Here is a 25,951-nt window from a genome sequence, read left to right as displayed (position 1 = left end):
GCTTGAAGAAGATGAATTAACTTCTTTGTTGTGCCATGTATCTTTAGGCTGGTTGTTTAAACGGAAGTAAAAGAACCTGTTAGCCACCTTACAAAATTGAAGTTTGACAGTTGTTGTCAAGCAAAAAGGTAAGATCCAAACGCTGCTCGTGATATGTAACTTCGACTCGTACCAAGGGGGGAATATATGAGAAATTCTCAGTTGTCAATGGTGCCAAGCGGGCTGATGTCATTTCTTCAAAGCTTGAAGAAGATGAATTAACTTCTTTGTTGTGCCATGTATCTTTAGGCTGGTTGTTTAAACGGAAGTAAAAGAACCTGTTAGCCACCTTACAAAATTGAAGTTTGACAGTTGTTGTCAAGCAAAAAGGTAAGATCCAAACGCTGCTCGTGATATGTAACTTCGACTCGTACCAAGGGGGGAATATATGAGAAATTCTCAGTTGTCAATGGTGCCAAGCGGGCTGATGTCATTTCTTCAAAGCTTGAAGAAGATGAATTAACTTCTGTATGGTGTTTGGCACCGCAGATTTGGCATCGGTTCGGTGATTTGCACCAAAAACGGTCATGAGTTATTGCTAAACAATTCAGACAATAGTTCATTCTATTTATGAATTGTCTTCGTTCTTGGCACAGCATGTGTTGGAAGGTATGGCAATATTTTAGTGAATGATTACGTAGGCAGAGATGACATCTCGGTTTATTGAGTAACTTATGGCTAAAAAGAAAGAATGAAAAATATATTTATGTACCATGTAACTAGCATTTTTGTTAAGCAACAATTTCTCTTTTAAATAATATTTTAAAATATGTTGAATAAAGATTTTAACATGGATTTGTTGTTTTATCGGTTGATGGCAAAATGCATAATTTGACAATTGGTCGCGTAATAATGCCATTTTGTGTTTTAATTTCAGCAACTCGAACTTGGCCGTCTTTCCCATGTATAACCTTTGTTACACGACCAAGACGCCACTCAGTGGGTGGTAATAAATCATCTTTATTAATAACAAAATCATTTTCCTTTAAATTTTCCTTTTCTTTTCTCCATTTCAGTCTACGTTGCAGTTCTGTTATATATTCGTTTTTCCAACGTCTTGCGAGGTGTGTTGTATGATTTTTAAGCAATCCCATCGTTTTATAAAAGATATATTTTGAGCATGATGCTCTTCAAAAATTTCGGGGGAAGTAATTAATGGCCCTCCTCTTAGAAAATAACCAGGAGTCAATGGGAGCAGTTCATTTGGGTTTTCAGCTAGTGGTGACAGCGGTCTTGAATTTAAAACTGCTTCTATTCGAATAATGAGCGTTGAACATTCTTCAAAAGTAAAATTGAGGTTAGTAGTGACTTTTCTGAGGTGAGATTTCATACATTTTACTGCAGCTTCCCACAGTCCACCCATGTGGGGCGCATAAGGAGGAATGAATGACCATGTAAAGGCATATGTACTATATTCTTCTACTAACGATTTCTCAGCTGCTTTAAGGAAAGCGTTATGAATTTTAAGAAGCTTCAAGCTTGCTCCCAGAAAATTTCGACCATTATCGGAGTACATAGTCTTAGGGAGACCTCTTCGACCTGTAAATCTATCGAAACATGCTAAAAAGCATTCTGTTGAAAGATCGGTGCATACTTCCAAATGTACTGCTTTCGTGGAGAAGCAGACAAATACAGCTACATATCCTTTCAAGATTTTTGCGTTTCGTATATTTGGTGACTTTAACGAGAATGGTCCAGCAAAATCCACACCGGTGTACGTAAAGGGCAGGGAAAATCTCACTCTTTCCGGGGAAGACATTATTTGATTTATAAATTTGTGCTTATATATAGTACAGGGTTTACATCCTCTAATACATTTTCTGATTAAACTCTAATACGTGGTATATAAAATGATTGTCTCAAAGCTCTAAGCATAATATGGTGCTCTCCATGAAGAAGAATTTCATGAGTGTAATTCACAAGAAGAATAGCTAAACGTGATTTTTCATGTAATATTATAGGATGTCGTTCTTGATAGCTCAAACCTGAATTTTCTAGTCGGCCTCCCACACGAAGTATGTTTTCTTTGTCGATGAAAGGAGTTACTGTGAGAAGTCTACTTTTACGATTCAAGGGGAGCTTCCTTTGAAGACATTCTATTTCCTTAGAAAAGTATATCTGTTGGGAAATTAGAATTAATCGAGTTTTGGTGTTCCTTATTTCCTCCGACATAATAAATGTTTCGTGAGGAAATAATAGTTTGCGTATTCGATTAAGAAATCTAAAAATATAACTTATGACTCTTAGTGCTCGAGCAAATGATGAAAAGTTCTCTAAAATATCGAATTCTTTGCTTTTTTTAAATGAAAGTTTGTGGACCTCTTAGTCTCCATGTCAACTGGATCAAATATGCGGGGCTCTGGCCACATTTCTATTGGTTGAGTAAGCCATGAAGGCCCATGCCACCATAAAATGCTGTTGACGAGGTCTTGCGGGTTGCATCCTCGTGAGCCTAGAGCAGCTGGGTTATCCTCACTCTTCACATGCTTCCAATGATTATTACTGACAATATCGATGATTTTTGTAATTCTGTTTGCAACAAATGTTTTTAAAGTATTTGGCGGTTTCTGCAACCAGCCGAGGACAATAGACGAATCAGACCACAAAAATAGTTCATGGGGAAACTTCGAATTTATTCTTATGGTTTTGATCAATTTTGCTAGTAATAATGCACCACATAATTCAAGCTTGGGAATTGTTATTTTTTTGATAGGTGCAACTTTGGTTTTAGCTGTGAGCAAATTGCTGAATATTTCTCCCGTTGATGACGAGACCCTCATGTAAATAGTACAACAGTACGCTAATTCTGAGGAATCACAAAATCCATGTAATTGAATTTTGCTTTTTGGTTCAAATTTTACCCATCTGGGAATATTTAAATTTGAAATCTGAGGTAAAGTTTTTATAAACAGATTCCACTTTTCTAAAAGATTTAAAGGAATGGCTTCGTCCCAATCAGATTTGCATTGCCACAATTGTTGCATTAAAATTTTTGCTACCACAATTACTGGGCCAGGGTTTTAATTGTGCTGGAGTTATCAAATTTAACAAAATCTTCATCTAGAAGATCCTTCCGGGCCAAGTTTTCCAGTAGAAAACTGTTATTAGCTGTTATCTTTTGCAAGGGGAAACCGGCTATATTTAAAGCATCTTTGATCTGATTTTGTTTCATCTTTGCCTCTTCTATAGTATGTCCTCCTGACAAAATATCATCTATGTAGACTTCATTTTTTAAAATATTCGATGCCTCGGGGTAAGCACTTTTGCAATCCTCACTTAGCTTTATAATGGTGCGAATTGCTAAAAATGGGGCACAATTCATTCCGTTACGGTGTTCAGATGATAGGGCTTGACGAATTTATCATTTCTGCCATAAAATAAAATTTGTTGATATTTACGGTCCTCTTCATGCACTAATATCTGGCGGTACATTTTTTGAATGTCCCCAGTAAAAACGTGTTTATAGTTTCTCCAACTTAATATGATGTGCATCAAATCAGTTTGTAGCGTAGGGCCTTGGTGTAGTACGTCATTCAAGCAGAATCCACTTTTGGTTTTTTTTGATGCATTAAATACCACATGCAATTTAGTTGATTTACTCTCCGGCTTATAAACTGCATGATGAGGGAGGAACGTAGAAAGTTGTATTTCAGCTTTGTATTCGTTGTAAACTATGGGTTCCATATGATTTAAGTCAATGTATTCTTGAAGAACTTGTTGATATTGTTCTTTTAAGTTTGGTGTTTTTATCCAGTCCTAGCCTTTCTAGGACTTTTCGAAGGACCAAAATGTTGGTTTGTATACAACCTTTTAATCTTTAAATCCTTTGTGATTAAAAAAGGATCATTAGAATAAAGAACTTCTTGTTGGTTTTTTTAATGGTAGGTTTTATTTGCCCCTTTCAGTTGGGTTTAACGTATCTTACTACTACTAAAATATAATATCCCTACTAATTTATTTGTAAATTCATTAGTCCAGCAGACTACAAAACTACAAAAAAAAAAACAATATTAACTCTCCTTGAGTATGAATTAAAATATGAAAACAAAAAACAAAACTCTTTGAGTCTTAATTGAAAAAAAAGAAAGGAAAAGAAAAACTACATGTTAATAATTAAACATTTGAGATGAGTGAGTATGGATGTTGAGATTCAATGTTGAATAAACTAACTGAACTGGGTTCAACATTTCTGTATACAAGAGCAATAATTGAACCAAATTTTATATGGATATCTTAATTTAGTAAGTTATGTATTTTTAAGTGATTAAGATTATGGACCGATCGGAAAAAGAATTTCACAGTAATATTTCTGTATATAAGAGCAATACTTGTACCAAATTATATATGGATACGTTAATTTAGTAATGAGTTATGTGCGTTTAAGTGATTTTCGGAAGGGGACCTTGTATGGGAGCTATGACCAATTATAGACCGATGATGAAAATTTTTTCTCTGAATGAATTCTACTCACATAAGATTTTAACTTGTAAAATTTTGTGAAGCTATTAACGTTCTGACGAAAGTTATTAACAAGAAACTCATTTTCCGGGAATATGTACTTTTGTATGGGAGGTATATGAAATTGTGGACCGATTCCGCAGTAGTCAAGCTCTCGTGTAGAAACATAATCTGGAAAAGCTTTAGAAGACGATGAATGAAGAATGGGTTAAATTTGACAAATATTTTTTATGGAATTTAATTTAAAACATGCAAAAGAGACTCAAACCTATCATTAAAGCAAAAGTTGGTTCCAATAAATGCTGATGTATCCATGCTAAAAAATAAAAAATGTCCATATATCAGTAGGGTTACAATAGTGTTCTCAAAAACATGATTACATTTTTCACGTCTTTTCTACGAAAATCAAATTTAATTTCATAATGTATTGCTTAGTTAATTTTTCAGGGCGTAATATATTTAAAATATGAAGAATGAAATTTTTATCTTGCTGGAAAATTTTTTTATACTAAAAATATTATAATTTTGTGTTTTTGTGGACAGTTGTGGAAGTCACTGTATAATGTAAATATATAGATCATTGTTAAATTTTTCCGAATTATTAAACTTTCGGGTTATATTGTTCCCATGTGCTTTAAATATTTCAAAAAAATTAAGTTTCCCGAATTATAGGTACATCAATCCCCATGATATGTCCCAAAAATGTTAATATTTGTTTAACAAGTTTCAAAAAGTGATTTCTTCTATAGACAAAAATATAACAAAGAGTGTGTATTTGTAATTCATATTGCAGTCACTAGACTGTAATCAGGTAAAATTTATCAGCAAAAATTTAATAAAAATAATCCTATATACATATATACGTACATATTTATAAAAAAAACTGTTTGGTTGAGTGTTTGTTTGTTACGCTTTCACGACTACTGAAACGATTTACATACAATTTGGACCACTAATAGGTCTAACCCTAAAAGTGACAATAGGCTTGATCGGATGCCCACCTTTTGTAAAACTATTATAACACCAATTTTGCAATCCCAATATGCAAAAAAAAACTAAAACGGTTTACTTGAAATTTTGCACACCGATAGGTCTAAGCTCGGAAAGAACAATAGGCTTTATATAATATTTTGATCCGATGCCACGCCCTTTTTACACCCACTTTTTATAAAACTATACTTACCTATATTCTATCCTATAATTTTATGAAAGAAACTCTCTGCTTTTTACGATTTCACTGACCGATTTTCATGAAATTGTTTTTTACTCTTTCACTATATAACTACTGAACTGAACTTAAGATAATTTACAATTTTTTTAATTATTAATTTTTTTAATGTATTTTATATTTCTTTAAATTTTATAATGTCTACGATTATATTTTTAGATATTATTTATTTTTCACAATTATTTTTACACTTTGTTCAACACTTTATTTAATCCGATCTAGTACAGATAAACCACTAATATAAAAATTGCGATACCAAAATATTTTTAATAGTACACGTATTTTGCTTATATATTATTGTTTGAAAGTTTAAATGGTTCTAAATAATATAATATGTTTACATAGTTATCATTATTTATAAGTTGTAAAAATAATTATTTTTCAGAGAATCATTCTCAAATTTATAATTGTCATAAATATATAAATATTTACCGTAACTAATATATTGATGAAATTCAATAAAAATAACAATTGTTTGGTTATGACAACAAAATATTGTTACAAAAAACATAGAATAGTTGTCCTCACCATGCCGAACCATGTTTTTTCTCTGCGTGATACAGTGTATTTTTGGAATCGAATATTTGATCTTAGTTTAAGGAAGAGAATATTTAATACATCAAATCCGAAAAAATACAATGACCTCTTTCCGCCCACTTTCTGTTATATTTATAATGCTGCAGATCATGATAGATACTTCTTATATAGGAAAGTAAGGGTTTTGCTGCGAAATACTTTCTCCTTACTATTGTAAATAAGCTATTAAAGGTCACCATAAATATCGTGTGCTCTAAGCGAAGTATTGGCGGTCAAAGTTCATAAAAATCCGTTTTTTACAAATATCTATATATTATTATACAAAGGGTGTGTTAAATTCGTCAGCCAAATACGTCCCACACCACATTTGTCAAATACTGTGGAACGTATTTGTAAATTCGTTTTCAAATTATTTAAAATAAATTTTTTAATAAAACAAGCTATACCCAGTGTGCTTCGCTACCCTGATCGTAATGGTATAAAATAAATATCATATCAATATCAAAAAGTCCCCTTTTGAAGAATGAATCATTACCAAATGGTGTCCTTTTATATGTTCTTACTTACTTTCTAGGTTAAATATTGTTGAAAATTCAAAAAGTACCTTTTGAAGAACGAAAAAGTACCAAAAAGTCCTATTTTATAGGTTGTCACATAATCCAGGCTCTACGTGTTTAATTTCATGTTTCTAGATTCAATATTATAGAAATTTCAAAAAATACTTTTTGAAGAACGAAAAGTTACACCGTCCAACACCATTTTTCACACACGAACCAAACCATATACATACGAAAGCACATAATTTATGTGGAATAACTGCGTACTCAGTTTTTCATTTTCTGATCGTTTGTCCTTTTTAAAGGACTTTAAAATTTGAGGTACATACAATTTTCAAAAATTTTTATAAAATATTTTTAGCCACCCTATTATAACAATATAGGTATCAAACTAAAGAGGACAATTGCAGTATTTATATCTCGTATTTTGTTTTATTTTTTAAGAATAAAAAGAAGTAAAAAATATCCTTATAAAAGTTTATCCTTTATTATCCTTGAAATTTTATACAAAATTGTTCAACAAAAAATATTCATAATAAAGACATTAGAATGGAGTACAAAAGTCTGAAATTTGGTCTTCAAAACTAATTTTGTTTAATTTTTATATTTTTTTTTAAATATCCTTTTTTGTTAAAATATTATGTAGAAAAATGAGAAATTTAATATTGTGAAACAGAGTTTCTTTATCTCTATGATAAAAAGTTAAAAAAGTGGAAACTTTGAAGAATATGAAAGGATAAAAATCGATTAATGATATCTTGCAGTTTTTATCCTTTCATTTTAAAGCTACCTTCTGGGGAAGTATATTTTCCTTTTTAATTTAACACAATTATTCCGAACTCTATAGTTATTCTAAATTCTATATATCTTTTAAAAATATCTTTGACCTCCCAATAATGTTTTCAAAGTAGTTTATTATATAGTTTTCATTAAATATACAAAAAGGCGAAGGTACATCATGTGCAATTAGTAAACCACGATATAGATAAATATTTAAACAAGTAGGAAAGTATAACTGGACTGAGCCGACCATATGATACCCTACACCAGTTGTGAGTTTATTTAAAATATGATTTACTTTAGCAAATAAAATATTTATGTTGAATTTTATTTCAATTGCGACATATTTAAGAAAAACTAATTTTTTGAAAGTGGCATCATATAGTGGCTAGAGTCAAATATAGATTAAAGGCCTGCACCAGACAACAATAACGCGACAATTTGTTAAAAAAATATCGTGTTTATAAGTCAATTATGGAAGTTCAAGCCATATTTTACTATTATAATTTATATTTATAATAATATTGCTCTTATCATATTATCCTGAAGTGGATTTTAGAGTTCGGAACATGCATGTTTTAATCACTAAACCGTCATAATCACACGAAATAAAATTTTATATATTTTAAGGCCTGTTATCTCAACCTGCGGTTATCGTTTAAATGGTAGAGATTCTGCCTGAAGACTGTCAATTTAACGTTATTACAAAAAATTAACAGACATTGAGATAAGAACTCCATTAAGCAAGTGGTATAAATAATAAATTTACAAAATATTTTCAACAAACATATTTTTTAATTTGAATATAACATAACTTTAAAATTTTTTTACAAAAAACTAATAAAGATAAGAACATGAAATTATGGATTCTGGAACTCCATATTAGTAAATTTGTCATATATTTTTTTCTAAAAAAACTGACTATAAAAAATAAGGATATTAAAGGATTAAAATTTTAAAGGACATTTTTTTGTTTTTTTTATTCTAACATTTTAAAACTATTTTATTCGTAAAAATACTGTTGTTCTCCTCCTTCAGTGGATACCCATATTGACCCACAACACCAAACCAAATTTTAGCTAAATATAATTATACTTACTCTTCCTTTCATACTTTAAAGTCCTTTTAAAGGAAGAAACGATCAGAAAATAAAAAACCGAAAATGTAGTATAACTATATCAAGTATGTAGTTTCGAACGTATATGGTCTTGCTCATGTGTGCAACAATTTTTTCCAATTTGTTGTACGGTGTTATACATATTTTTTTACTCCCCATTAACTAAATAAAAATTATATTCCAAAAAGTTGCAACATCGTATTGGGAGCCCGTTATTATGTATTCATATGTATGTATAAGTTAATAAACCAAAAACAATGTTTTATGAAAAAAGTATAAAAATAGGTACAATTTTCACCCCTTAAACGCCCGAAAATCAAAAAGTACTAAATTCATATTTTTATTTTTCGTTAACTTATGAAGGAGTCAAAAACATTTTTGGAATATTCACTTGTTAAAGAGATACATGGGTTGCAAAAAAAAAAATACAAAATACAGTTTTTACCCGTTTATTCCCTAAAGGGGCCGAATTTGAAAAAAGTACCAGACACCTGTCCGCTTATTTTTTAAATGAACGATGATAAGCTTTAAACTGTTTTTATATCTTTTCTAGTTTAGGAAATATAAGGGTACCCAATTTAACCGTTTTTACAATTTTATACCCCCTAAACATTCGATTTTCCAAACCGTTTAGGCTGTGCGATTATGAATCAGTCAGTTAGAATTTATATAGAATTTTATATATAAAGAAGATAGATAGATTATTATAATTAATTATATAGGTTTAAGTGTTTTACTGTAATATTTCTGTAATTAAAAGCTATATTTCTGTCAAAATTTGTATCTAAATATATATGTAGCTATTTGGTAATAAGTGATATGCATTAAAGTGATTTTCGGATGAAGCTTTGTATGGGACCGTTCGGACCCATATTATGGGCCGATAGTGAAAAAAGTTTAAAACAACATTTTGTATACAAAAGTAATGTCTGTGTCAAATTTTGCATGGCTATCATTGTTTGGTAATGAGTAATGTGAATTTAAGTGATATCTGGGAGGGGACCTTATATGAGAGCTATGGCCAAATATGGGCCGATCGCGAAATTATTCTTTAATAAAATTTTTGTAAACTAACTTAATATTTTCGGGAGGGGACCTTTTATGGGAGCTACGACCAATTATGGACCGATTTAGAAAATTTTTCCTCTATATGAATTCAATTGAAAAGATTAATTTTTCTGAGTTTTTTTAAATTTTGATTCATAACTCTTTTCGAGCGTCATGAAATAACTCCCCACGAAATAACTCCCTAAAAATTTGTTCAGAAAGCAAAAACAACTAAATTTGCGGATTTAATTCGTTTTTGGGGAATTATTTCACATTTAAAATTGGGAGTTATTTCATTATGAATAATTCCTCAAAATTCAAAAATGAAATAAATCCCTAAAAATATGTCACACGAAATAAAAAATAGATGTCTGATAGCCGACCGGGCGCAAGAGTTTAATCCTCTGGGGACATTAGGCCGGCTAATTAGGAAATCTTTAGTAAACGAAGCAGGTTTTTGTCATATTATAGAGTAGTAAATCCTTGCGCCCAGCCATAGCATTAAACTCGAAAGTATGAGCGACCTACTTTTTTTAGAAATGTCACTAAAACCGACTTGTTCCATAATTTGTTATTTTTAAATGGGAACTTATTTCATTTTAAAATTAGGGATATGTTTCATATGAAATAAATCCCCAAAAATAAAGTGTTATTATATTATTTTAATTTAGGAAGTTATTTCATTTCGCTGGGGCTTTTTTCCATTTTTAAATTTAGGTATTATTTCATAATGAAATAAGTCCCCAAATTTGAGGACTTATTTCATTTTTGTTTTGGGGACTTATTTCATGATTTTTCTCAAACTACCTAGAACAATAGTGAATCTTTTGGGCGAATTAATTTATTTAGCATCGTTTTTACGTGAGCGTGTTTTACACAGACAGAAGGACATAGCTAAATCGACTCAGAATTTGATAAGGACCCGGAATATGTATACTCAGATTAATATTTCTTGGTGTTACACACGGAATGACAAACTAATATACCCTCTACTACCACTGATGGTGGTGGAGGGTATAAAAATTAGTTAAAATAATTGCATACTCGTCAAATATGGTGGTGAAATATAGAATTTTCAAATGAAAAAAAACAGTCACTTGAAGAAACCATGAATCGGGGCACCGCCAGAGTGGAAGTAGCCCAGGACTAGTTCTATACAAAAATATATAGTTTATATGCAATTCCAGCTCTGGATGATTTTGACGATTTTTTAAAAACATAAAATTTTGCAAAAAATGTAGGAATTTTCAAGTGGAATTTTCATTTGGAGAAGACACGAATCGAGATACCACCAGAATGGATGTAGCCCGGGACTAGTTCTTTCAAAAATATATAGTTTAAGTGCAATTCCAGCTCTGGATAATTTTAACGATTTTTTTTAAAACATCAAATTTTGCACAAAATTGAAGAATTTTCAAGTGGATCCAACGGACATTTGGAGAAGACATGAATCGGATGACCGAAAGAGTGGAAGTAGCCCAGGACTAGTTCTTCCGTCAAAATTATCCAGAGCTGGAATTGCATATAAACTTTACATTTTTGGAAAGAACTAATCCTGGACGACTTCCACCCCGATTCATATTTTCTCCAAATGCCCGTTGGATCCACTTTTTTAAAAAAATCGTCAAATTTATCCAGAGCTGGAATTGCATATAAACTATATATTTTTGGAAAGAACTAGTACTGGGCTACTTCCATTCTGGCGGTACCCCGTGTCTGTTTTTTTTCATTTGAAAATTCTATATTTTACCACAATATTTGACGAGTATTCAATTATTTTAACTAATTTTTATTTTACATATTTATTTCTTGAATAAATTTTAATATAATTTTACTTTTTTTCTTAAAAAAACATTTTATTTGGTGTTTGTTTTATTAAAAATGAATTTTAATTAAATTGAAAACGAATTTTACAGTATGTGGAACGTATTTGACAAATGTGGTGTTGGGACGTTTGTATTTGGCTAACGAATTTAACTTCACACCCTTAAAATATTTGAACGCACGAAGCATTGTTTTTGAGTAAAAATATATTTTTTTTACATAAGACCCTTGCATCCTTGTATCTATAAAGCTTGTAAAGAAAATGGTTTAAGCATAAGGCCCCAGGTAAAATGGCCCCAAAACATAAAACTAAATATGGCCCCAACAAAGATACAGGAAACAAAAACACGAAATTTTTGTTTTTTTTTATATATTTTTTATGGGTAATGTTGAACATTTTTACATTTGGGGTAATACTGCATTTTGCAAAAAAATAAAAATGACCCCAATGTTGTGAAATGAAGAAATACCCCAAAACAAAACTTTCATTCTTAAATTTTGTAAAATACGTGAATATTAAAATATTAAAAAGGGACCTAAAAAACCATATAATAATTAGGGGTGATCTTTCATTATTACTATTTATTAATATTTTATAAAAAATCAGAACATTATCGCGCGATATTTTATGCATAAAATAAAACACATATTATTACATAAAATATTTTTTTATTAAATCGCGCGATTTTATAAAAAATATTTTATGTAATAATATTTGTTGTATTTTCATAAAATGTTCAAAATTAACAAACATTTTATGAAAATACAACAAAATTTATTAAATATGAAATTTTATAAATATATTAGCATATATTTGAGGTGGGGTATCATTTCACATTGACGTTATGACACACCAAAAAGTTTCATAGTGTCCATGGACGTTATGACAATTTTTAAAAGTGTTATAATGTCCATTGACATTGCATCACTTTTAAAACAGAACTGTATTTGAAAATTTGTAAAGAATTTAAGAAAGGGACACTCTTACCCCCAAAGGAATTTAACCTAAATTTGGTGTATGTTGCATTTTGGTTTCCATGTAAAAAGTGTTCTGGGCGCAGGGGTTTTAAACTCTGGGGTATTTCGAATTCCGGCTTCGCTAAATTAAGCCTTCTTTTGATAAATGGACTCTTTGAATCCATGGACTTTATGTTACATTGCTCATATGCCTTGTGACACTTTTGAAATTGTTATAACGTCCATGGACACTAGACTCAATTTAGTGAGTCATAACGCCCATGGAAAATATGACACTGGACTTTATGACACGCCATCTATATTTGAATTAAAATTAAATGGGGTGAAATTTCATTTACGTTTTTGGGGTAATTGTTCATTAAGAAAAATTAACCCAATATTTGGGGCCACTTTTCATTTCAACCTTGGGGAGATTTTTCATTAATTTTGGGGTGATTTTTCTTAAAAAATGTTAGGGTTATACTTCATAATGAATTTTGACCCCAACATTGGGGCAATTTTTCGTTTTATATTTTGGGGCCATAATTCGCAGCGCCGTTAAAAGCTCTCACCACCGAGCTACTGATCTCTTGTTCATACAGAGCTCTAATTGTTTTTATGAATAACATGTAATTTTTTAACATTTTTTGCATTTTCTGCTTCATTAAATGCAAACAGACACTTTCAGCATTACATTTCGTCAAAAAGGTGCCATGATGTTATATTATGCACTACATGTGACTATCAAAGTGTCATTTTTTAAACATTTAATTTATAAAATGTGAACTATTGATTACTATGGGCAAATGTAGTGAACGTTTCGACAAAATATCGACCTCTTTATTTAACAAAGGTAACTAGTTAGTTGAAAATGCGGTAATAACATAAGCATTTTGTCTGTCATTTCGTAATCCATGGGGTGACGATTGACTTCCTCGTAGGACAATCACATGTTAAAATAGCTAGTCAACTGGACAGTCGGTGGCTAGGGGTAACCCTAAGAGGTAGGTTAAATAGGTAGTTCGGTGCTATCCGACCGAACTGCAGGATGTATTACGCAGAAAAAAATCTAACTGTATTATCTACCTACAAACAAATTCCCCTGTATTACCAATCTTCAAACAAATATTAGCAGTATTACCCAAATACAACTGCATTATCTCCTTGTTGTTGTTTTTTATGCTTTTATTCATAATTTATCGATGAAATTTTCAGAGGTGGTCTTAGACTTTTATACCCTTCACCTTCGTGAGTGGGGTATATATAAGTTTGTCATTCCGTTTGCAATTTTTATAATATAATTTTCCGAAGTATATATATTCTGGATCCCTATAGATAGCGGAGTCCATTTAGCCATGTCTGTCTGTGTGTATGTAAAATCTGCGCAATCGGCCCATAAATAACGAAGATATGAGTAAAAATCCGAGACCACATCTGAAAATTTCATCAAAAATTTACATTTTTCGTGCGTGCTTATACAGAAACAATAAACATACTACACACTGTATGAAACGGTAAATTTTTTTGTTATTGCAATTTTTTGTTTATAAACACAAAGCAAAGAATGAACATCACGTTACGTGGAGTCTGGACTAGGCGAGAACACATTAAAGGGTAATTTTTTGGTACTTTTCGTTCCACAAAAGGTACTTTTTGAATTTTCTATAATACTGAACCTAGAAACATGACATTTAAAGGGTGATGGCACACGTCAATATTTGGTGAAAACTTGTTTATGTGTTAGTAATTTATTCCAGCAATCATTGAGGAAGAAGAAGCATAAATTTCATTTTTATTTAGATTTTGCGACGGCAACATCCTTTTTTTACCACATGATGATAAAAAAAATGTATGAAAAAATTTTATGCGTTATGTGTCTTTACTGTTACACATACAATTTTTACCATTATTATAAACGTAATTTTTGTTATAAAAAACAATTATTTATTTTTTGAAATTATTTTTTATTAATGAAAAATTGTTTTATTAAAAAACTGGATATTTTTCTTTGTATATTTCAAGTAAAATTTGGTACTGTGCCTGTAAATAAATTCGAATATGATTTTTTTTCATCCACATTTCATTTAAATTGCGGCAAAAAATGTGATGTTGTCTCGCCAAAAACTAAATAAAAATGAATTTATGCTTCTTCTTCAATGTATGCTTCTACTGCTTCAATTTCTGTTGAAAATCAAAAGTGTTTTGATTTTCACAATCAAAAAAAAAATCCTGTGTGTGTAAATTTGTTTGATCATTGCCACCACCCTTAACATGTAGGGCCTTGATTGGGTAATAACCTATAAAAGGGGACTTTTTCGTTCTACAAAAGGTTCTTTTTGAATTTTCTATAATATTGAACTTTAGTATGTAGAAATGAAATTAAGTATGTATGTAGAGCCCTGATTAGGCCACAACACATAAATGGAGACTTTTTGGTACCTTTTCGATCTACAAATGGTACATTTTTAATTTTCTATAATATTGAACCTAGAAACATGAAATTTAGCATGTAGGGCCTTGACTAGGTAAGAACCTATAAAAAGGGACTTTTTTGGTACTTTTCGTTCTACAAAAGGTACTTTTTTAATTTTCTATAATATTGAACTTAGAAACATAAAATTAAGTATCTAGAGCCCGGATTAGGTCAGAACACATAAAAGGGGACTTTTTGGTACTTTTTCGTTCTACAAAAGGTACTTTTTGAATTTTCTATAATATTGAACCTAGAAACATGAAATTTAGCATGTAGGGCCTTGACTAGTAAGAACCTATTAAAGGGGACTTTTTGGTACTTTTTCGTTCTACAAAAGGTACTTTTTGAATTTTCTATAAAAGGGGACTTTTTCGTTCTACAAAAGCTACTTTTTGAATATTCTATAATATTGAACCTAGAAACATGAAATTTAGCCTTGATTAGGTAAGAACCTATAAAAGGGGACTTTTTGGTACTTTTTCGTTCTACAAAAGGTACTTTTGAATTTTCTATAATATTGAACCTAGAAACATGAAATTAAGTATGTAGAACCCGGATTAGACGAGAACACATAAAAGGGGACTTTTTGGTACGTTTTCGTTCTACAGAAGGTACTTTTTAAATTTTCTATAATATTGAACCTAGAAACATTAAATTTAGCATGAATGGCCTTGATTAGGTAAGAACCTATAAAAGGGGCTTTTTGGTACTATTTCGTTCTACAAAAGGTACTTTTTGAATTTTGTTGAACCTAGAAACATGAAATTAAGTTTGTAGAGCCCGGATTAAGCGAGAACACATAAAAGGGGACTTTCTGGTACTTTTTCGTTCTTCAAAAGGTCCTTTTTGAAATTTCTATAATAATGAACCTAGGAACATGAAATTAAAAACAATTAAGTATGTAGAGTCTGGATTAAGTGAGAACCCATAAAAGGGGACTTTTTGGTACTCGTACTGACTGTTTTTTAACACATCATGGAGAAGGGTATATAAGATTCGGCACATCCGAATATAGAACTCTTACTTGTTGTTCATATATCAGTTATTTATGGACCGATTATGATGATTTTCAATAGGAAACTTCTCAAAGGAATGACTGATAGAATTATTGAAGATTTGGATCTCGAAAATATCTGGGGTCTTCAGAAAATTGATTTCAACAAACAAACAGACGAACATGCTTTAAACGACTCTGCTATCTATAAGGATCCGGAACAGTGTGTAACTTGTTAAATGAAAACACACTATTTCAACTTTTTTTTTGACAGAAGACTATAACGCTTTGCCACGTACAACGCGAGTTGTGTACTTCCACCTTTATTACCTATCTTTTGATTTCAGCGTGATGTAAAGCAGCAAGGACAGAAACCAACCCTTGCTGCTTCAGTATATTAATTTTCTATTGCTGGTTATGTGAATGGTCTGTTGTTGACGTTTATGATGATTTCTAAATTTATTTTTTCGGTATATGTAGATGTTTTTAGTATGTGGAAGATGAATCGATGAAATTTCATTAAAGTAGTCAATCCAAGACGTTTCTATTGTTGTCTTCTGGTGGCTTGTATGGATGAAAATAACTTGTAGGTGATGTAGATACTATTATGTATGATAAATTAAGACTGTTGGTAATGATGTGGACTATTGTAGATGATTTGGATTATTGAAGATGAGAAATCGAAATTATTGTTTTGGCTGAGGGCTAATGTTATGCCAATGTTGGTTCGTCAGAGCTTAAGAGTTTGAATGTGGTAGTCGTACTAATTCGTTGGTGTTTGCTGGATATGTTTTCCAATGTGGCGATGTTTTCTATATGTCTATCCAGTATGTTGGTGTTACGAAGGTGTGGTAGTGCGTTGGAAATTGTGTTATGGAGTTTTTTGTATGCGCTGGCAGAATGATAGATGGTCGATGTCTGAGCTTATGACAAGTATTTGAGTCTTTAACAGTTGCTGAGCCGATGTTAAATTTGTGCGCGTTGGAGTCTCACCATATGTAATGACGTCACATTTTGCGGTGTTTTTGTATTTGTTGCAGCCAAAATTTAGTAACGCGTACTGTATTTTATCCTCGGCAGATGTCGGTGCAATATGTCCAATTTCCAACTGGTGATACAAATGATTTGGTCTTTTCACATGTATGTATATTTAGATCACAGACGATAATTATATAATTTCTTAGCAGCCAAAATTTGTTGCAGCCAAAATTTAGTAACGCGTACTGTATTTTATCCTCGGCAGATGTCGGTGCAATATGTCCAATTTCCAACAGGTGATACAAATGATTTGGTCTTTTCACATGTATGTATATTTAGATCACAGACGATAATTATATAATTTCTTAGCACACGTGATAGGTTAAGAAAGTTCTGTTGAAGCTACGTTGATTTGCCTATACTATACGTTTATTCCTTCTTCTTTTAATGAGCGACATCAGTTGATTTGAACAAAGCAAGGACTGACTGTGCGTGACTGTTTTAAAATACACACAAAATACAACACTTACATATTGAGAAATCCGAATTAATGTGGGAGAATTACAGAGAACTGTTAATTATTATATTAGTACATTTTTATTTTGTGTTGAATTTTGTTCTCTGTTGCTTTACCAACACGAGGAAAACTAAGGTTTTTGAGCTCCACTGATCTAGACACCGTTAGAAAGTTGAGTTTTTCTATATATGTACATTGAAATATAGTATTCAAATCGCTTATTTTGATGATTGCTTACCTTTCAAAGAGAACTTCACCGTAAACTTTAATTTTAATCTTAGATTGTTAAAGATTAAATTTTCTCCACCTGTCAACTCCTGCTGACGACCAAACGAAAAAGATGGAAGTTAGTAATTATACCCTTCACCTTCGTAATTTCCAAAATATAATTTTTTGACCCTATAAAGTATATATGTATATTCTGAATCCTTAAAGATATCGAAGTCGATTAAGCCATGCCCGTCTAATGTGGCAACCTTACATTATCATATGATTAAAGTTGCGAAGAATTATGGTTTTTTCATGCGAAAAATTTGATGTGCTTTTATTGCTATAAAGAATGCATCATTGCTTTAAATACGTAAACAAAAACCATATGTTTTTTGAAAACTGAAAATAAAATAAATCTTAATAATATAAACTATTCAGTGCTTTTTTATTTAAAATGAATGAAAATATATTATTGACCGCTTGTGCATTAAATTTATTGTTTTGTTTATAATTTTTTAATGAATTTGTAATTTTTTCGGCTCGAGAAATAATAATTTTGGGAAAAACAATAAAATGTAATCAGGTGTAAGTTTTAATCTCGTGCGAAAGAAGTGCTGCTTATGTTAAGTTGGAAAACAAGGTTGCCAGATAGATTTCACAATGTTTTTCGCAATAAGAACAGAGTACTGCATTTGCGAAATTATACCGCAAATATTTCATACCAAATATTTTATATGTAGTTTGACAGCATTTCGCATTTTTTCATTTCCATTTTTGTCCAAATTGGACACCAATCCTTTAGAGAATTTTTAATATTTTTTATTAATATATTGATTTTTTTCAAAAATTGCTTTTATATTTTTTTATAAAATTTTAAAGTATTTATTTTTCATGTACTTTGCTGTTAAATGCTTAACATTGCTCTGTTAGCTGTGGTGGTTTGTGTCTCTGCTAGTTAAATTAGAATTTATCTTCACACACATAATTAAACACTCAAGTTCGTATACCTATATGGGAAACTATAGCAGGTATGAATCCTGTACCTTGTTTCTGCAATTTTCTCGAATACTATAGCAGGTATGAATAGAAGTACTTTATTTTCGGCTTTGTCATTTTGTTTGCACATTTTATTTAATTGCGTGCTAAGAATTGTGTTTTACAAAAAAAAAAACCAAAGTAGGTTTGTATGTGAAAAGCATTATTTGACGCGCAATAAAATAACTAAGCAGTGGTGCAGTTGGTAGAACATTTGACTAACAAGCCGAATCTCTGGTTCGTATTCTAGCTGGTTCTTTTTGTTATTAAAAAATAAAACAACATACTAAACAACTTCTTTGTAAGAGAAATAGCAAGTCCTTCTTTAACTCCCTATTTGAAAGCTAGCGTGGAAGTACTTGCCTCCAATAACATCACCGTGTTAAAGTAATGACTTAAAATTCTAATGAAGAAGTAGTGAAAATAGGTTTTATTATCTTTCTAACTCATTACTTTTCAATGTAAGTTTTTCCTGGGTATGTAACTACATATGTACATATGTATATTACGGACTAAAAAAGTAAGTAAGAAAAATCGTAAAGGTTTTTTATTTATATTGTTTTTATGGTACCGAAGCACAACGGGTTTAGCTAGTTAAAATATATACTAAAAAATGAGAGATTTTTTTCAAATATCTTTATGAAAGTAAATAGAACGGTCAGTTTTCAAACAATTGTCTATTGATTTTATAAATAAAATATATTTTAAATTAATTTGCTTTTTAATTCCGTTAATATTTATATAGACTAAAAAATAAATTAAACAAATTTTAGTTATCTATATCCAAAATATATTGGTTGCTAAATAATAGTTATTCATAACCAAACAAATATTAATATCATATTAATTGGTTGCGGAGACCTAACTATTATAAATCTTATAATAATGTTTAAAAAGTCCCTAAATAAAATATGTAAAGGGATTTTTTGCGTAACCTTTTCTTTCGAAAGAAAAAAATAAGAATAATTTCCCTGCTAAATTCATATATTTTTTTTAAATTACCTGAAAATAAAATATTCACACATAATTATTTCACAGAAACAAAAATGTTCTGTTTTTATTTCTGTAAAATAATTTATTTTTTTAAACAAATTTTCGAAGTTCAATAAAAACAAAACTTTGAAAATTTTATTAATATCACACGTTATGTTTTATTGAACGTTCTCTATACCGCAAATTCAAACTACAAAATTTTGTCGTTAAATAGTAAAAAATCGAGGGTTATGTAACGTTTTCTTTGGCACTGTTACCAATTATAAAATTAAGTTTAGTGGTGAGGAACTGATCGAGCTTGGAATGCATGAAGGCTTTGCTCGTCGGTAATGCGGAGGTTCTTGATTATTCCTAAACACCATGCATTGACATAAAACAAAAATAAATATTATCATTCCAAGGCTTATGAAGTTAAACAATTAAAAAATTAATAAAATTCTAAGCTATTGTAGAATGTTAATCACCATGTTGCAGTCTGTTGTAGGTAATGCAATATAAGTCACAGATTTTAATATGACCATGATCACTATAAAGATTTTCCCACCTATATTTCCCAAAATACCACAGTGATCTATTAAGCAAATGCTAAGTATTTCCCTAAAATTTTTGGTAGATAGAGTTTTAAATTATTCTAGTCAACATTTCCTTAAATTTCTTCTACTCAGTGTGATTCATGTCAATTCTATTAGATATTTTATTAAACTCGAAACTTATAAATTTTTAACAATACTTATAAATATATTATGTATAAAGGTAAGCTATTATGATAATAGTTTATTAAATTCATAAAAAAATTAAATAAAAATTTAATATAAATGACATATTTTCAATACTAACTTTTGATCATATGTTAAATCGACAGCATGTATATATTTTTATTATTGCATATTATAACTTACAGTTTACGAGATTTTTTTTTTTTTTTGAATTCCCATCTTACACTTCAGGTAATGATCTGAGCTCAAATGCATCCGTTGGTTCTGTAATATCATAAAATCTATTAGTTGTTGTGCAATGATAATTATTATAATATACAATAATAATAACATGCCAATAGTATTATTATGGTTTAAAAATATTTTATAAAACAAGTACTTTTTTTAATTCTGTACATTCTAGGATTAAATGTATTTAGATAAATATTTTTTTCTGTAAATTAATTTATTTTTTTAAACAAATTTTCGAAGTTCAATAAAAACAAAAACATTCTAGGATGAATGTATTTAGATAAATATTTTTTTTATAATTATTAAGAAATAATCATTAGTTGTAATTTATAATATTAATTGATTATAACTAATTAATTGCATACAATTGTTTTAACAATATATAGTTTAATATTTAATATTTGTTACTCCTATTATATATTAACAAAGTGTAACTACATGCAATTTATATAGGTAAAAAAAATAAAAATATAAATAACAGTTCAAGTTATAATATGTATGTGATGTTAATTTGCACATATAACCTCTACTCTTTTACGTTCACTTTTGGTCTTTTTTAAATTTTTGAACTGATGAATTGCTTATTTCACTACACAAGAATTAGTATTAATATTTTAGATGGAAAATTTTTCAGGCTATGTATGCAAGTGAAGTTCATTTAAGTGCCAAAATGCTGATGTTTAACTCCACAATTGGATTTGATATTTCCAAATCTTTACATCATTATATAATTGATTCATATTTCTTAAGAGTTATTAAACTTATCTTAAATAACCATAGTAGTATAAATGAAGGGATTCCGACACACTTTTTAATGACAGACATAGAGGAGTAACTTGTAATGAGCATTTTTATAGAGGAAATTGTTTTTATGAAATTGAGAACCTGTTGAAAAGAGCAAGTTGTTTTTATTATGGAAGTCATAAGAGCTAAGCAAGAGTAAATGGTGACAGAGAAATTATGCTCCCCCATTCATATGAGCTATGTACAGTGTCTCACATAAGTATTCGAATTTGGTTGTACTTTGAAAAGAAACATAATTTAATAATATTTTTTGTGTGTGAAATGAATAATTAAATTTGTTATATTGTCTAGAGAGTCCTAAGGTATAATATATATTGTATGGATCTTAAGTCCCTTTTCGTACCACTAGGGTCGATATTTTCCGACAAAGTTGGCTAGTATACATTCATGTACATATTAGCACTAATATATTTTAAATTTTCAATACATTATATCGGTATACAACTCCAAAACATGCCTTAACAAAACGTCATCCTACACAGTAGATTTGAGTTTTTACTATTCGGAACTTTCACGCTTATGTTGCCCATTACAATAGCAATGTAAGTCCAAAATTTTGGGTTTATTTTGATCATAGTAATCAATTTTTAAACAGATATCGATATTTTTGAGTTAGACCATAATGATATAGTGGCATGCAGCCTGGAGGTCATTGGTATATAAAAATAATGATACTACCATATTGAATGGTGTTTCTTCGAGGCATGTTTTGGAGTTGTACACTTCCACAATACATTGAAAACTTAAAATATATAAAAGCTGATATCTAAAAGAATATATACAAGAAAACATTCCCCGAAAATTTTTGACCCTAGTATTATGAAAATGGACTTAAGTTCCAATATATTGAATTAGCGACAGGATAATGATATCAATAATATAACTTGGATACAGATTCTTGTAACAAAAAATACTATTTTTAGATACTCCAAGGGGTCTATTAAATCCCAATATCAAACTTTTTTCTTATCTCTGAAAAAAAGTGAAAATACTACAAATATTGCCAAAAATTTTAATGGTATTACATAAAAAGAGGGTACAAATCCTCAAAAATTGTGGACCCAATGGGCCAAAAATATATCATTTCGGTTGATAGTAACCCCTTAAAACAATTTAAAGCATAAAAACCAGTCGATTCTAAAATTTGTGTTTCGTATAATATGCTCAAATATGAACAACAGGAAAAATTCGTATACTTTTGTGAGACAATTTTATGGACTTTTTTAAAAAAAGCTAATTTAATTTAAGTAAATGTAAATTTTTCAACTTTTAAAAAGCGTGATATCAAACTTAAGGACTGTCTAGACAATATAACAAATACATTTTTTTTGCACACAAAATATATTATTAAATTTGGTTTCTTTTCATAGTTCACCTAAATTCGAATACTTATGAGAGACACTGTATATTGAAAAATGATGGCAGAGAAATTCTGCTTCCCCATTCATAAGAGCAATGTATAAGGAAAATGAAGGCAGAGAAAATTCTGCTCGGTGAATAATTTTTTTTGTAATTTTGCTTGTATAAGCATTAATTATGAGGAAAAAAATTGTTATGCATTTAACCAATGTATTTATGTTGTACAATAATATGTGTGTAATAATGTTAAAAGTACATACAAACAATTTTTCTAGCAGGGAGACAATTTTTAATTTTTGCACACAAAAATATCAATTTTAAATATTAAAGAAAAATACTCTTTTTGTTAATTATTCTATTGCTACTGAATCACTAATATTTCTACTACATACATATGTACATATTTTTGTTGTACTCTACGATACATAGTTTTGTTAAAATTTAGAAATTACAGATTTATTTCTCATTATTTAAATTTCCCTATTCCGCATCATTAACGAAAACAATATTTGTGACCCTATAAAATTCTTGAATAAACATATTTCTAGTATTTATTAAAAAAATAATAAAACATTTTCACAATAATAATTTCTATACAATATTAACAATATAAAACAAAAATGTTAAATATGTACTTGACAGAGAAAATTATACGATTTACAAAGACTGATTTTTCTTATTAGTTTTAAGCAATTACTTAGATAATTGCTGAGTAAAAATAATGACTTAAAATGCTAATGTGTGAGTCAATTTTGGTAATAAACATTTTTACTGGAAAAATTGAAAAATTACTTTCAAACATTAAAAAGTATTAAAGTTCATCTGTTTTTTTAAGTTTTTTTTTTTTTTTTAATTGTTATCAATATTATTTCTTCTTTACATTTAAGATTTTATATTATCAATGGATTTGTTTCATTATTCTGATGGATTTGTTTCATTTAGTATGTTTATCAAAATATTTCGAATAATTTCACTTATATGCAGGAAAAAAAAACATAGTAAACCAAAAATTTTATATTATAAAATAAAATTAAAATTTTTTGCTACGGACGGATGTAGTAACACATTTTTTGGCCTCTACGACAAATCTTGTTATAACTTTATTAAAAAATCTAACCAAAATTTATGTCTTAAAGAAACTAATTTATTAATATTTCTATGTTTCGCTTATTGCAAACATTTTAATAACAAATATTTATAAATTGCAAAAATGAGTAAAAATTTACTTCTTTTTTGAATTATAAAAGATCTCTAGATATATTACTTGTTTTTTTTTTAACTTGTTAAGGTAATTCAATTATTCGATTAATCGAGAAAATTTGTTCGAATTATTCTTTAACCTAAATAAAAAAATTTTATTCGTTCGAAGAAAACATATTTTTACTCTATTAATCGAATAATTTTTATGCGAATGACAACCCTAATATATATGCTTGAGATCATTGTGATCATAGAAAACCACTTTTTACAAATAATTTTTAAATCTTACTAAATTTAAAGTTTTTAAATGTATAGAACTTTTGATTCAGTAACTACATATGTATATTCATAATCTATTTACAGTTCCTTTGTAGATCTTGGGCAGTTAATTTGTGTATAGTAAAATTTATTATAATCTTTACTTAAAAATAAGTGAGATATATTTCCAGTATTTACTAAAAGAATAAAAATTTCTTAAACAATAAGTTTTTGCAATATTAACAATTAAAGGAAAATTAAAATATAACAATTGAAATATGTAGAAAACAAAAATAAAAAGTTTTTTAAGACAATTTTAACCATTGTTGAACAAATATAAATACATATCGTTTTTATATCACTTTTTGTTATATTGCTATCTCAAAATATATTTTTTGTTGAAGAAAATAAGTACTAACTTCCATACAAAATTTGCAACATTTAGCCTTTCTTTAATTTAAAATTTAATTTGAATTTATTATAATACTAGCAAAAAATTAAGACCATTTCTACACATGTACATGTGCCCAGTTTTAGACATTATATAATTCTACAAACCGTTTATAACATAATGATCTCTTTAATATTCTATGCTTGCAATTTATAATTTTAATAAAAAAAAGTTTAAATATGCAAGAATAAATAAAAATATTTGATAGTAAGCTCCTCAAAATAAAAAAATTCCATAGAATTTATTTTTAATTTTTCAATATAATGTTGTTACATTTTATTGAGAAATATGTATGTATGTCTGAATCAAGATTATCGAGTAAAGACAAAATTGAAAACTTTGTATACTTTTTAATGGTTTTTCGCTATATGATATCCAAAACACCTATGTGAATTTTGTGATCACTTTATGTGAAAAAATCGTCTGCAAGAAGCATTATGCTGAAAAAAAGAATAAGTATTATTTTTTTTATTTATTTATTTAGAAAAATCCTTCATACTTTTTTTTGGTCAACTATAAACAAATATCTTTGCTTGAGTTAGCATATTTTATTTATATAATATGATTGTTTTTCATAAAAAATGCAACGAAAATTTTATGGAATAATGTTGTTAAAGTAATACTCTGTTTGTATTGTTGAAAAACGTGTGAAGTGTTTCTAACAGTATTCCAGCAACATTTTTTCAATTATATGAATGTTTTCTAAATTAAATTTTAATATCTTTAAAAACATTTTAATAAACGCATACATGACAAATTCATCCAATATCTCACTCTTTTTACTTTAAAAATTTACTTTAATATTGTCTGCACAAAAACTTCTGGTGTTTTCCTTATTAATTTTTAGACTCTCCTAAGTATATGTGGACATATGTATGTATGTGTATTTCGACTTCAAAATATCAAATCATATTACTCAGTTAGAGGTATGATATAAACTTTTGTCCAAACTTCATTTTCTTTAAAATATCTCTCAACAATAGAAATGGCTAAGAAAAATTTGTTTCATTACATTAAATTTTAACAATTGTCACGAATTTCACAAGAAAATCTGCATTTATTTTAATAAAAGAAACACATTTATTGATCTTTCATTATTAAAATAAATTTTTACAAACGCAAATGTATTATAAAATATTTTATTTTTTTGGATTTTAAATTTTTTCATTTGTCAAAAATTTATGTAGC

The 25,951-nt window shown here is 29.0% G+C and overlaps 1 protein-coding gene across 3 annotated transcripts in view; it reads left to right on the top strand.

The window, feature by feature from the left end:
* Nucleotides 1-25,951, top strand: part of LOC119600497 (cyclin-dependent kinase 5 activator 1) — a 258,821-nt gene that overhangs the window by 9,988 nt on the left and 222,882 nt on the right. The window contains exon 1 of one of the 3 annotated variants that reach the window (XM_037950750.1): nt 1,109-1,336. The exons of the other annotated variants lie outside the window; for them this stretch is intronic. Within the exon in view, the coding sequence (XP_037806678.1) occupies nt 1,302-1,336 (35 nt within the window). The 5' untranslated portion in view covers nt 1,109-1,301. Of the gene's footprint in view, nt 1-1,108; nt 1,337-25,951 lie in introns of those variants that run through there. 3 annotated transcript variants of the gene reach the window in all.

The sequence above is a fragment of the Lucilia sericata genome, unplaced genomic scaffold (genome assembly GCF_015586225.1).
Source record: "Lucilia sericata isolate MDLA Ls3-8-SP2 unplaced genomic scaffold, ASM1558622v1 Contig000004F_arrow, whole genome shotgun sequence".
In the NCBI taxonomy this organism is placed as follows: domain Eukaryota; kingdom Metazoa; phylum Arthropoda; class Insecta; order Diptera; family Calliphoridae; genus Lucilia; species Lucilia sericata.
This window is presented reverse-complemented; position numbering and strand designations above follow the sequence as displayed.